This window comes from Euleptes europaea, chromosome 2 (genome assembly GCF_029931775.1).
Source record: "Euleptes europaea isolate rEulEur1 chromosome 2, rEulEur1.hap1, whole genome shotgun sequence".
In the NCBI taxonomy this organism is placed as follows: domain Eukaryota; kingdom Metazoa; phylum Chordata; class Lepidosauria; order Squamata; family Sphaerodactylidae; genus Euleptes; species Euleptes europaea.
The window spans coordinates 97,581,125-97,592,998 of NC_079313.1; the positions used below are offsets into that span (position 1 = coordinate 97,581,125).

At 47.2% G+C, this 11,874-nt stretch overlaps 1 protein-coding gene across 2 annotated transcripts in view; it reads right to left on the reverse strand.

Moving 5' to 3' along the window:
* Positions 1–11,038, reverse strand: part of PPM1J (protein phosphatase, Mg2+/Mn2+ dependent 1J) — a 30,099-nt gene extending 19,061 nt beyond the window's left edge. The window contains exons 1-3 of one of the 2 annotated variants that reach the window (XM_056844645.1): positions 10,740–11,038; positions 2,831–2,957; positions 674–997 (exon numbers count right to left, since the gene is read on the reverse strand). In XM_056844645.1, coding sequence (XP_056700623.1) covers positions 674–997; positions 2,831–2,957; positions 10,740–11,038 — 750 coding nt within the window. Of the gene's footprint in view, positions 1–673; positions 1,001–2,830; positions 2,958–10,739 lie in introns of both variants that reach the window. The other variant, XM_056844643.1, reaches the window with a different exon arrangement.
* Between the last annotated feature and the right edge of the window lie 836 nt (positions 11,039–11,874).

Genomic DNA, 11,874 nt, shown 5'->3' on the forward strand with positions numbered 1-11,874 from the left:
GGGCCTCAAATTGTACAGGGCTGAACTGCAGAGGAAAAGCCAACCCGAGCAGTCTCCTAATTTGCAGCTAGGTAAGCAAATACCCAGTCAGACCAAAATAGTCAGGGGTTGCTATGTCGGCATCTTGGCTGCAAAAGGAAGTGAATGCATATTCCAGACGGAGAACAGCCAGGCAGGATTGGAACACATCCCTGATCCCAGGACTCTCTCCAGTCATGTTTGCCTTCATGAAACTGTGAGGAATGTGTGAGCCAGTGTGAGAATGTTTTGTTATTTATTTAGATTTCTCTCATCCCCTGTCCAACATGTCAAAACGGTTCAGGGCAGGTTACAAATCTACCCTCATCACATTTCAACCTTGTAATATAAGTTAAATTGACAGAGAATAACTTAACCAAAGCCTTGGGTTTCATGGCCAGGTGAGATTGGAAGCTGGAACTTCCCAGTTCCGATTCAACATTCCAGCACACAACTCTCACTCCCATCCCAATGATACAGGTTTCTTAAAACTATGCAATTTAAGCAGAGTTTCGACTGTTGGGGACTACAGCTTAAACTGATCCAGAATCTGTGTCAGATCAGGAAACTGATTTTTGGATCTTTGCCATCCTACAGCACCGGATCAGCCCTCTTTCTTCAGAACTTCCCCCCCTTTTTTTCATAGCTCACTCACCATCTCTTTGAATGCATTCTCAATGGCTCCCACTACCAAACTCTCATGGGAAACTGCCTTCTCCATATGGAAACGTGGCAAAGCATTGTTGGGGACCTCAACATCTTCCTCTGCCAAGGGAGCCCTATTTGGTTCTCCCAAAACTGTCCTGGAAGCATCTGGCAGGCAGATTGGAGGAGGTGAGGGGTCTTGGAGGATGTCTACTATTTCCCTGAGCTGATCACGGATGTGGAAGTGTAGCAGCTTAGATGCCATGACTGCAGCCCCGCTTCCGGCATGTCCATCGAACAAGCCCCAGTAGTAAAAGTACAGGCCTTTGTTGCCCTGCTGGGAGGGAAAAAAATTAATGAAAAGGTTGCCCTAAACAGATATTAAAAGCAAAAAAAGAAAGAACAAAACCTCATTAAAAAGATAACAGGCAAGAGGCAACTGCGATGTGCAATTCTCCTTTGTAGTCAGACCATTGGTCTACTAAGGTTACTATTGTCTGCTGTAACCAGCAGTGGCTCTCCAGGATCTCAAGCAGTTTTTCATTATACCTATTACCTGATCCTTTTAACTGCCCACTGCTCTTTTGTTGAATATTTCTGCACAATTTTATAATAAAACACTTTACTTCTATTTTGTGGCATTCTTGAATCCGGAAGGCTTGAACCTGAATCCTGTACTTTAGCCCTTATTGGCTACAGCTACCAGAATAACTGTTTTTTTGGAACTCACCTTGGAAGCATTCTAACTTGCAAGGGTGACCTTAGCCCAAGGATGGCTAGAGACACTGACCCTTGGTCTCTGGCTGGCTGGGTAGTAAAAGAGGCTGGTGGCAGTGATACCCTGGAGTATGAGGACTCACACCTCAGCCTTTTTGGTTCTGTCTTGCTCTGCTTGCCCCTAAATGGGACCTTGGCTGTAAGGTTCCTTGACACCTGGGACTTCTACATGCACAGCATATGCTCTACCATTGAGCCAACCCACAGTGTACCCTGTGCCCCTCAAAAAAATCAAAATAGAGTGCCAAAATATCCCAAATTCTGTACCAAAACAAACTGACTCCGGTCTATTTACTGTTTAACAATTATATTTTTATCCCACCCTACTAAGCAGTCCAGGCCATCATATATAGGATTCCTACTCCCAATTGTATCCTCAAAACATGGCCCATGGTCACCCATCAAGCCAAGTGAGGATTTGAACCAGGGATCCCCCAATTGTAGTCTGACCTACTTACCACTATACAACATTGGCGCTCATTCTTGTACAAATGGTTCCTATTGTTTTATTATTATATTCTTTTGACTTTGTGAACCACCTGAACAGGTCTCGGGTGAGGTGGCATACAACACAAAATTTTATGCTGTGCTGAATTTAATCTACTTCTGCTGGTTATGCAGAAGACAAGTAGTGATGCTCTGGCCCTAACCAATAGAAACCTCATTCAGCAGCTTTTTTGGATGCTGGTGTGGGGCTTTGTGCCAGTGAGACACTGGCGGAAGGCCCAGATGGTTTCCCGGGGTGGAGCTGCCGTGGCAGTACCAGGAGACTGGCATCCGGGCTTCCCTGCCGGCATTGGGGCCACTCACTGCGGCGTAAGTAGCCTAGGCACCGGCGCAGGGGGCCCCCAATGCTAATGCAGCCCTTCCTGGCCTCCTGAGGACTTTCTTCCTTGGAAGTCAGGAATGGGCTGTAAATCAGACTATTGGCCCATCACAGTCCATACTGTCTACTCAGAACTGGCAGTGGCTCTCCAGGATCTCAGGCAGAAGTATTTCACATCACCTACCTCCTAATTCTTTTAGCTGGAGAAGCTAGGTCTTGAACCAGGGACCTTTTGCATGCCAAGCAGATGTTCTGCCACTGGCCCATAGCCCCTCCCCCTCGAACATCTTACTTAAAGTAAAGCTGCAGTGATTCCTGTGTTGATGGTCAACGTAAAAGTTTGCAAAACATTGGCAGTTGCATCACACATGGTCTGGCTCACGCATGATAAAGAAAGGTCCAGAGTAAACATATGATGAAGGCAGTGTCATACGTGAACTGGCCCTTAACAGTATCTGAGGACTGAAGCTATCTTGTTCTCAAAACAGGGTAGAAATAAGATGTAAACATAGGACTAGGAGTTAACTTTTATAAGAGGCTAAGTTCAATTATTATACTGCTTACCCCCTCTGGGTCTCCAGATGTTTCCTTGGAGGCTGGGTTATTCCTCTGACTTCTTCGCTTTTCCACAAATACTGCCTCACAGCAGGCTTGATCTTCATTGTGCTGGCTCTTGCCTGCATTTATCACCCTGGGAAGGAAAGAAGTTTTCAGAGAAGCACACAATTCGCTCAGGGCAAATGTTCAATTTGATCAGCGGATTTCATTTTGCCTGCCTACCCCTCATGCCTCATACAAAGGACCTGAGGTTGGAGACAGGCTATTATTTTCTTCAGAAAGTCGAAGCCAATTGTTCTTCAGAGGCAACTCGACACGCTTGTGCATGCCAAGATCTGCTGTCTCGGATGGACTGCTTTACCCTGCTAAAAAACCAGCCCTGTCGCAGTGTGTACATATTTTTGCCTACTTTTTTTTTGCTATTTATATATTGCCCATTTGACCAGAAGTAACAAAATAAAGGTGTGTTTACTTTGGAGCCCCCAACTTTTTTGAGCCTCTGGCTACCTTTGAATTCTGATACAGGGTGGTGGGCCCAACTACAAAATGGCTGCTGTGTAGGGTTGCCAACCTCCAGGTAGCAGCTGGAGATCTCCCGCTATTACAACTGATCTCCAGCCGATAAGAGATCCGTTCACCTGGAGAAAATGGCCACTTTGGCAATTGGACTCTATGGCATTGAAGTCCCTCCCCAAACCCCGCCCTCCTCAGGCTCCACCCCAGAAACCTCCCACCGGTGGTGAAGAGGGACCTGGCAACCCCATTGCTATGGGAGGTGGAGCCATACATACACCCAGAGAAGTGCAGAGGAGAAGAGGGGTAATTTTAAAAAATACATTGGAAAAAAGTGAGAGAATAAAGTAAACCAGATGTCCAATGGCCTATCTGAAGCTGTGAAGGGCCTGGCTCCTCCCACTTTTTGAAAACATTTGGCCGGCACCAGGTAAGGGGTCAGTGAGTACCATGGTTCACGTTGGGTTTACATTATGGGGAGCAATGTCTCTCTGAAGCCACTTTCAGCTTCCTTAAATATTAAGGAACTACCAGCCCAAGTGACATCACTTTGCTCTCTTTCTGCTCCACAGAGAAAAACTGCTTCATAAGCTGGTTTAACCTTTCAGGCAAACTTTACCACAGACACTCTGCTGAAAGAGAGTTCCTAATAATCGGCAGCTAATACATCTCATAATGCCGAATTAAATGGGCAAAAGGCAACAGAAATTCTTAGTCATTCTAGTTAAGCAATTTCTCATTCATCTGGCTACCGGGGGGGGGGGGGGAGTGGTCAAGTCCTATCTGTTACAAAACGCAGGTTTGTGGGAGGAAGATGCAGAAATGCAAAACAGGATGTGTGCTGTGAACAAGGACACTATGTTGCAGAGAATTCTGTCTGCAGAGCAAAAATGATTTGACATTGAGGAAGTGTGATTGGAATGAAGCAAGGAGTTTTTTTTTTAAAACAGCTTCATCTATCCATGCTGAGAGGCTAGAAAAACCTTCTATGTACCTCTGGACCAACCCAACTTTTTAACGAATCTAGAGCACATGTGGGATGTCATCTTGCAGAAGCCACATTGCATAGACTGGGCATGGGCAAAGATAAACATTTATATCATCCCTTTCCTCCATCAAGCTCAAGGGAATGTACAGAAGTAGGGTTGCCAGGCCCCTCTTCGCCACTGGCGAGAGGTTTTTGGGGCGGAGCCTGAGGAGGGCGGAGTTTGGGGAGGGGAGGGACTTTAACGCCATAGAGTAAATCTAACAGATGAACACAGGAAGCTACCTGATATTAGCCCTATTCACGTTACACTGTAAGCACATACTTCCTGTGTATACACGCTTATGTCTGTTTGTAAGAAAGAGTCAATGTGCATTCACTTTACAAATGAAACGAGGGACCAATACCTGGATAAATATGTGGTTTAAATCACATGTTCAACTGTACATCAGTTGAATGTGATAAAGAAAAAGGCAGTCCCTTAAGACAACCTACAAAAAAGTGCAGCAACACAAAAGATTTTTGTAGATGTGTTGAATGTAACGGAAGAATTACCCAAATGTGTCATACTGTTGGTCCACCTAGGCCAGTGCTGCCTACTCTGACTGACAGCAGCTCTTCTGGGTCTCAGGTCGAGGTCTTTCACATCCACTACTACCTGATCCTTTTAACTGGAGATTGAATGTGGGACCTTCTGCATGCAAAGTAGATGCTTTCCCACTGAGACGCGCCCCCTCCCCTAGTAAAACTTGGCCAATATCTCCCTATGAATAAAGATTTGGCCCTCCTGAGTCTAGAAATGTGGGAGATCTTACTTTGCTTTGGCAAGTGTATTCTATGGCATTATACCCCACTGAGGTCCCTCCACTCCACTCCCCAAACCCATCCCCAAAGTTCCAGAAATTTTCCAGCTCAGAGCTGGCAACCTTACCTCTAGCCCATATCCTTGGACCTCTGACCCTTGGCCTGATCTTGACCCGGATCCTGCACCCTGAGTTACATATAGATTCCTGACATCAGTTCACCATCAACATATCAACAGAACACACACAGCATAATGGCTGATTGAAAATCAACATCAGAGGAGGTAGTGTCAATCTATGGCAACCTTCTCATTGTCTGCTCATATAGAATGTGAAGGCTGTAAGCTTACTCATTTTAGTGCTTCACCATAGTCTGAGTCAGCTTGCAACCACACAAAAGCTTTTTAGGCAGGTTTGTGGTAGAATGCTAAAGATGTTTTCACTCATGAAGCTGAAATCTGGCTTTTTTGAGCTAGGTCTGAATTGTGAATATGAGGCTTACACTAGCAGTGTGCACTTGATTTAAGAATGTCTCTCATGTGCTTTATATCTCATATTAAAAACATTTACAAAGATCACAAATTTCATAAGACAAACTCAGAAGTTTTTTAATGTTACATTGGCCACTGGTTGTGTACCTGTTCGGCCACTGTGTGAGACAGGACGCAGGGCCTTTCTTGTGTTCATTAAAAGTTATGCAACCTGACCCTATGCATGTTGACTCAAAAGTAGGGTGCCAGTGTGTTCAACAGGACGTATTCATATTTAAGGGGGGGGGGAATATAAGATTGCAAACTAAATATGCATCGGTGTGCTTTCAGCACTGCCACATTCAGTGCTGCTTGCCAAATGTCCATAGAGATGGAATAGTTAAATTTGAGTCCAGTAGTATCTTAGAGAGCAACAATACTTTGAGTTCATTCACAAGTTCAGAACTATAGACACCCCCCCCCCCAGGGCTAATCTTCTGCTCCCAAGCATTTCCCCTCTGCTCTAATCAAGCTGATTACAATATACATGACAGATTAGCATCCTTTACAAGCACTCTTTACAATACCCCTTCCACATTCTGGCTGGAATATAAAGACTCAGATCTCCAGTCCTACTCATATCTGATGAAGAGAGCTTTAACTCTCAAAAGGTTATACCCTGAAAACCTTGTTGGTCTCTAAGGTTCTACTGGACTCAAATCTAATTGTTCTTCTACAGACCAACAAGGCTACTCTCTGAAACTACAAGGCGGAATATAACTAGTCACATGAAAGTCACATGTTAAGGAAGTTTAATTCTTTTAATTATGATCCCCCTTGTGTATCTAATATGTACTATTTTTACTCTTTTCCATATATTTTTGATATATAACCATGACATAAGTGATTTATTTTTAAATATTAATTTCCCTTTATAGTTAAAAAATGACAAGTGTGTATCAGCCATAAGAAGGATAAGGATGCTTGATGGTAGTTGCCCTACTGCTATCAACCTTGGAATCGTCATTACAATTATTCTCTTTTCACCCCTTGTCTTTCAAGGTAAGCTTGATCTTAATGCTGAACAAGATTATATGGATATGGGTGCAGAAAGCCATAAAGCTCAAAAAGAAACCACAGTGGATTCCCCCCCACCTCCCATATTTGCATCGTTAAATGACAGATTTACATGGTGGCAAAGCAAACTCTGGTTCAGTTGTCCTTACCCAACCCCCCAGTGTTTCAGGTAGGCTATTAGCCCTTCCAATTTGTTTCTAATGCCAGACAGACATTTCATTATTCAAATGGTTTCTCAGCCACTTTTTATTTCATAAAAAGCACTATTAATATTAAGAGGAGTCGCAAAACTCCTCTGGGATGGGTGTGTTTGTGTCATCTCCTGCACACAGGTGGCTTCTGATGCAAATGACTGGAACTGGCTTTTCCCAGCCTTGACCCTGGAAAGGAAATGGTTTGTTTGATCCAGAGTTGCCCTGCTTTTCAAATAGGTTATGTCTGTATGCATCCTGTATGTGCACACTTGAACGTTTTGCAGTAGACAAGCAAGTCATCACAAAGCCTCCTACACACTCTCTGAAGACAGATTATTCTACAGCGAATTATGTTGCAACTGTCATTAAAACAGTCCCTTTACAAAAGCAGTAATGAAGTAGATTACCCTGGTATGGGACTTTTTTAAAAAAGAGGGAATGTGTTGTATATTACAGCCAAGAGTTCAGTGAAGAGTGAAGGATAAGGCATTTTCTCCCCCAATACCGGTAGTTTCCAAAAGAAAAGATTATACCTCCCCTGACCAGATAGTTATATTGGTTCTAAATGCAATGATATCCTGGGGCTGAACCTCAGTAATCTCCTCTCAGTCCAAAGGGGCTTCCTGCCACAAAGGCAAGTTATGGCCAAGACGCAGCAATAGTCATAAGAGCACTTTTAAAGCATGAAATTGTGCTATGTTCTGGAAACTAAAGTTCTGTATTGATATGGAAATAGGAATAGATCAAAAGTGGAAAAGGGAACCTGCTCCAATCCACTCCAGTATTTTGCAATGTACAGCTGGATAACTAGAGAGTTATCCCACCCCCCTTTAAAAAACTACAATTTCTGCCTTTCTCTGGTAAGGTTCCTATCTTTAACACCTATGGGACAGCTTCCCCAGTCACTGAAAGCCAGGGAAAGTTTCCCCTGCTGAATTTCTCCCTGTCAATAAGCCATTAAAGAACCCTGCCAGTATAAAACACAGCAACTCTAGCTAGCATGACAATAAGAGAGGCAAGAAAAGCTCTCTCCCACATAGGACACAACATTGACTTAAATATCAGGATTGGGTAGGTTTTATAAGTAGTTGGCTATTTTTGTATTTTCTGGATTCTATCCAAAAAGTACATCTGGGTCACATTTTCAATCTTTTCTCCCAACTACAGTAGCTAGAAAGCTACTTTTGCAGGGAGTAAGAGACATCATCCATCCAATGAAAAATTCCATAATCTGTCAATTTCAAGTACTTATCATTCAGGTGAGAGCTACACCTCCCCCATGGTCACCATCATTAAAAATTTTTTTGTGCAGGTCATCTGTGTGGAAGGACCACACTAATCTCCTCCACTTGTCCCATTTTTAAGACACGTGACTCCAGCCGCCCTCCCCCCCAGAGGGGTCTGAAGGCACAGAATGCAGGAATTTTGCTGAAGCAAAGCAGGTGTGGGTCTGGTCGGTGCCCAGCTGGGGGAGACCCTCTGAGAAGAATGTGTGTGCCTCCTGGAGATCCCCAGAAGGTGGAATATTCATATAATAAATAAAGCAAGCTCAAGATCAATGTCAGATGTCTCAAGACTGCCAGAGTGCCACCAAAAATAACAATGAAACCTGATTTGGGCAACAAAAATACCACTGTGGGAATGCTATAATTATCATAAAACAGCAGTAGTAGCATATTTTTTTTATTTGAACTCAAACACAGCAAGCAAGCTGTGCTCGCAATATTCACAGTGGCTATACACTTCCTACTGAAGTGCTAATAAGTTTACTGGGTCAGCTGAACCCCCAATGGATTTTCCTACCCACTCATCCCAGAGAGGGACAGGGTGCCCATCTCTGTGCTGAAACACTGCAACTAGAATGACACGAAAAAGGATCCCGGAGCGTGGATATTCTTTATTAATGGCTACTGCTGACTATAAAGGTGTTCCTTGAATTGGCTTAAGGAGCATTAGAACCAAAAGGTTGCGGGGGAGGCTGGGTCAAACTGTACAGCTTGAAACAAACATGAGCAAAGCCCCAAAGCCTGCTCACTTTTTTTGACACATTTAAGAGAAAGAGAGCTTTATTGCAAATCCCTAATGTGATCAGAGTTCAAACTCTTTTTCAAGAGCATTTTGCCAAGATTCTAAAACATCATTAGCTGAATTGTGTTTGTCACTAGGGTTGCCAACAGGTCTGGAGAAAAACACCCTGTCCCTTTAACAGAGGGGCTTAATGTGTGTGGCGATGGACAGCTGAAGCTTTCATGCCATGGAAATGGGCACCTGGCAAATACTATCCCATTAAGCCTCTATTAAAGGGACAGGACCTTTCTCTCCAGTCCTGTTGGCAACAACGTGCATCACTGCTTACACCAACCCAACATTCCTGTTCTTGTCCTCCCTGCCCCCGTCAAGGGCTTTATAGAAACTAATTTTGCTACATTGAATGGTCCAGGCTAGTCTGATCTTGTCATATCTTGGAAGCTAAGCAGGGATGCTAGTATTTGGATGGGAGACTTCCAAGGAATACCAGGCTCGTGCCATGGAGGCAGGCAATGGCAAACCACCTCTGAACCTCTCTTGCCTTGAAAACCCTACGGAAGTCCGCACACTTGGCAGTACTTTCCATCAACATATTGTCGAAGGCTTTCACGGTCAGAGTTCATTGGTTCTTGTAGGTTATCCAGGCTGTGTAAAATACCAAGACCACAGTTACACAGCCCGGATAACCTACAAGAACCAATTTCCATCAACATTTTGACAAGTGGCAAGATCTGTACCTAAAGGCTGCAACCCTAGGCACGCCTAACTAGTGGTACAGCCGTGCCTAATTCCAAGTTGGCAAAAAAGGTCAGGGTGAATTGATGCAGGTAACTTCTCAGTCTTCCTTTCAAGGGTGGGAGTCAGGGCGCCTCTCTCCCCCTTCCCTCCTCGGCCATCGATTCCGGTACTTGTCGAACCTCGTCAATCAGCGCAAAGGGAGTGCAAGATTGGCCAGAGCTGATTGGCTGCGCTCCTCCCCCTCGCCTCACCTCCACAGACGCGCGCGGCACTTTGCGGCGGAGCGTAACAGGGACGCAGAGCCCTCGCACGTGAGGATGCGCGCACGGCTCGCCTGGGCGAGATCCGCTTCCAGCCTCTCGCCGCACAACCGGCCCGGAGACGAAGCATCAAATATCTGCTCCAACTCTTGCTTCTCTCTCCCCCCCCCCCCCCGCACCTCCATCGTATCTTCCAGCTCGTATCTTCCAGCCGGGAGGCTGGAGTCGGTCTCAACGGGAGCACCCCCCCCCCATTGTGAAACCACTTAACTCTATCTGAAGAAGTGAGCTGTGGCTCACGAAAGCTCCTACCCTGCCAGAAAATATTTTTGTGAGTCTTTAAGGTGCTCAACAAAGGAAGCCACAGCCTTCAATTTGCAAGATCTGAGCAAGGCTGTCAAAGATAGGACATTTTGGAGGACTTTCATTCATAGGGTCGCCATGAGTCGGAAGCGACTTGTCGGCACTTAACACACACACACAAGGTGCTACTGGACTCTTGCCCTTTTCTACTACTACAGATCTGAAGAAGTGAGCTGTGGCTCACGAAAGCTCCTACCCTGCCAGAAACTATTCTGGTTAGTCTTTCAGGTGCTCCTGGACTCTTGCCCTTTCCTACTGCTGCAGACAGACTAACACGGCGACCCACTGCGCATTAACTCTAGCCCCAGACGGATTATGGTTAGGCGGCGAAGCAGCTTGCACATGCTCAGAGGCGCTCTTGACCGCGGGCCCGAAACGGGGAGGGGGGCGTGTCCACAAGGGCCGCCTCGCTCCCGCTCCCCCTCCCGCCACGACCAGCGCCCCCTCCTCCTCCCCCCCCTCCCCGAGGCCCCCTCTCGCCTACTCGGCGTAGCCGGTCCTCCATGGCAGGCGGCGGCGGTTCTCGCGGGGGCTCTGGACGGCCCTGCCGGCGTGGTCGTCGGCCCGCTGGAGCTCCTCGGCGGTCAGCTGCAGGAAAGCGGGTCTGGAGAAGCGCTCTCGGGGCGGCTCCCGGCAGGGCTGGGGGGCGCCGGGCCCGGCGGGCGCTGGAGGGGGCGGCGGCGAGGCCACGGCGGGCTGGGCGCTCGGGGGGACGCCGCCGCCCCCCCCTCCGCCCAGGCCCCCGACCAGCTGCGCCACGGCCGAGCGCACCCTGCCCAGCATGCTGCAGCCGGGGAAGGAGGCGCGCTGCCTGGCTGGCTGGCTGGCCGGCCCGCCCGCCGGGCTCCCCGCCGCCTCGCCTCGGGCTGCAGCTCCGCCGCGCCAGGGAAGCGCCCCGCCGGCGCACCCCCGGGCCCCAGGGAGCCGCCCTGCTCCCGGGGGCCTGCCAGGCTGGCCGGGGGAGCCCTTTCAGACGCGCGCCGCCCACTCTTTGCAGGCCCCGGGGGAGCTGGCGCCGTCTCTTCCCACGCAGACGTGCCACTCCCCCCCCTCCTCCTCCTCCTCCTCCTCCTCCTTTCCCGAAAGGTACCTCCTCGCCTTAGATGCCTCGCTCTGAGTCTATCTCTGCCTGCTCTGGTTGGAAAGAGAAACTGCTGAATTACAGTTGATATTCAACCGAAAGTCAATGCATTTCCCTGGGCTGAAGAAAGACCTCGCATTCGTGGCTCCTTGCCAATGCTGATTTCTCCACACCCGTCTCTCTCCTGGACGTCACAGACTCTTCTGCAGACCACCCCTAATCCCATCACGCCTGCTATTCACATGTACATACTAACGCTTGTCTGGATTCACTCTCCTATACTTAAAGACAGATGGATTCACATTCTAGCTGTATCTGAAGAAGTGAGCTGTGGCTCACGAAAGCTCCTACCCTGCCAGAACATATTTTTGTTAGTCTTTAAGGTGCTACTGGACTCTTGCTCTTTTCTGCTCTGGTTGGGCTGGCTAAGGGACTCTTTATCCAGAGGGGGGCAGGGGATGGAAGGAAGAGGAAGGAGTTGGTTTTTATACGCCGACTTAAGGCAGAATCAGACCGGCTTACAATCACCTTCCCTTCC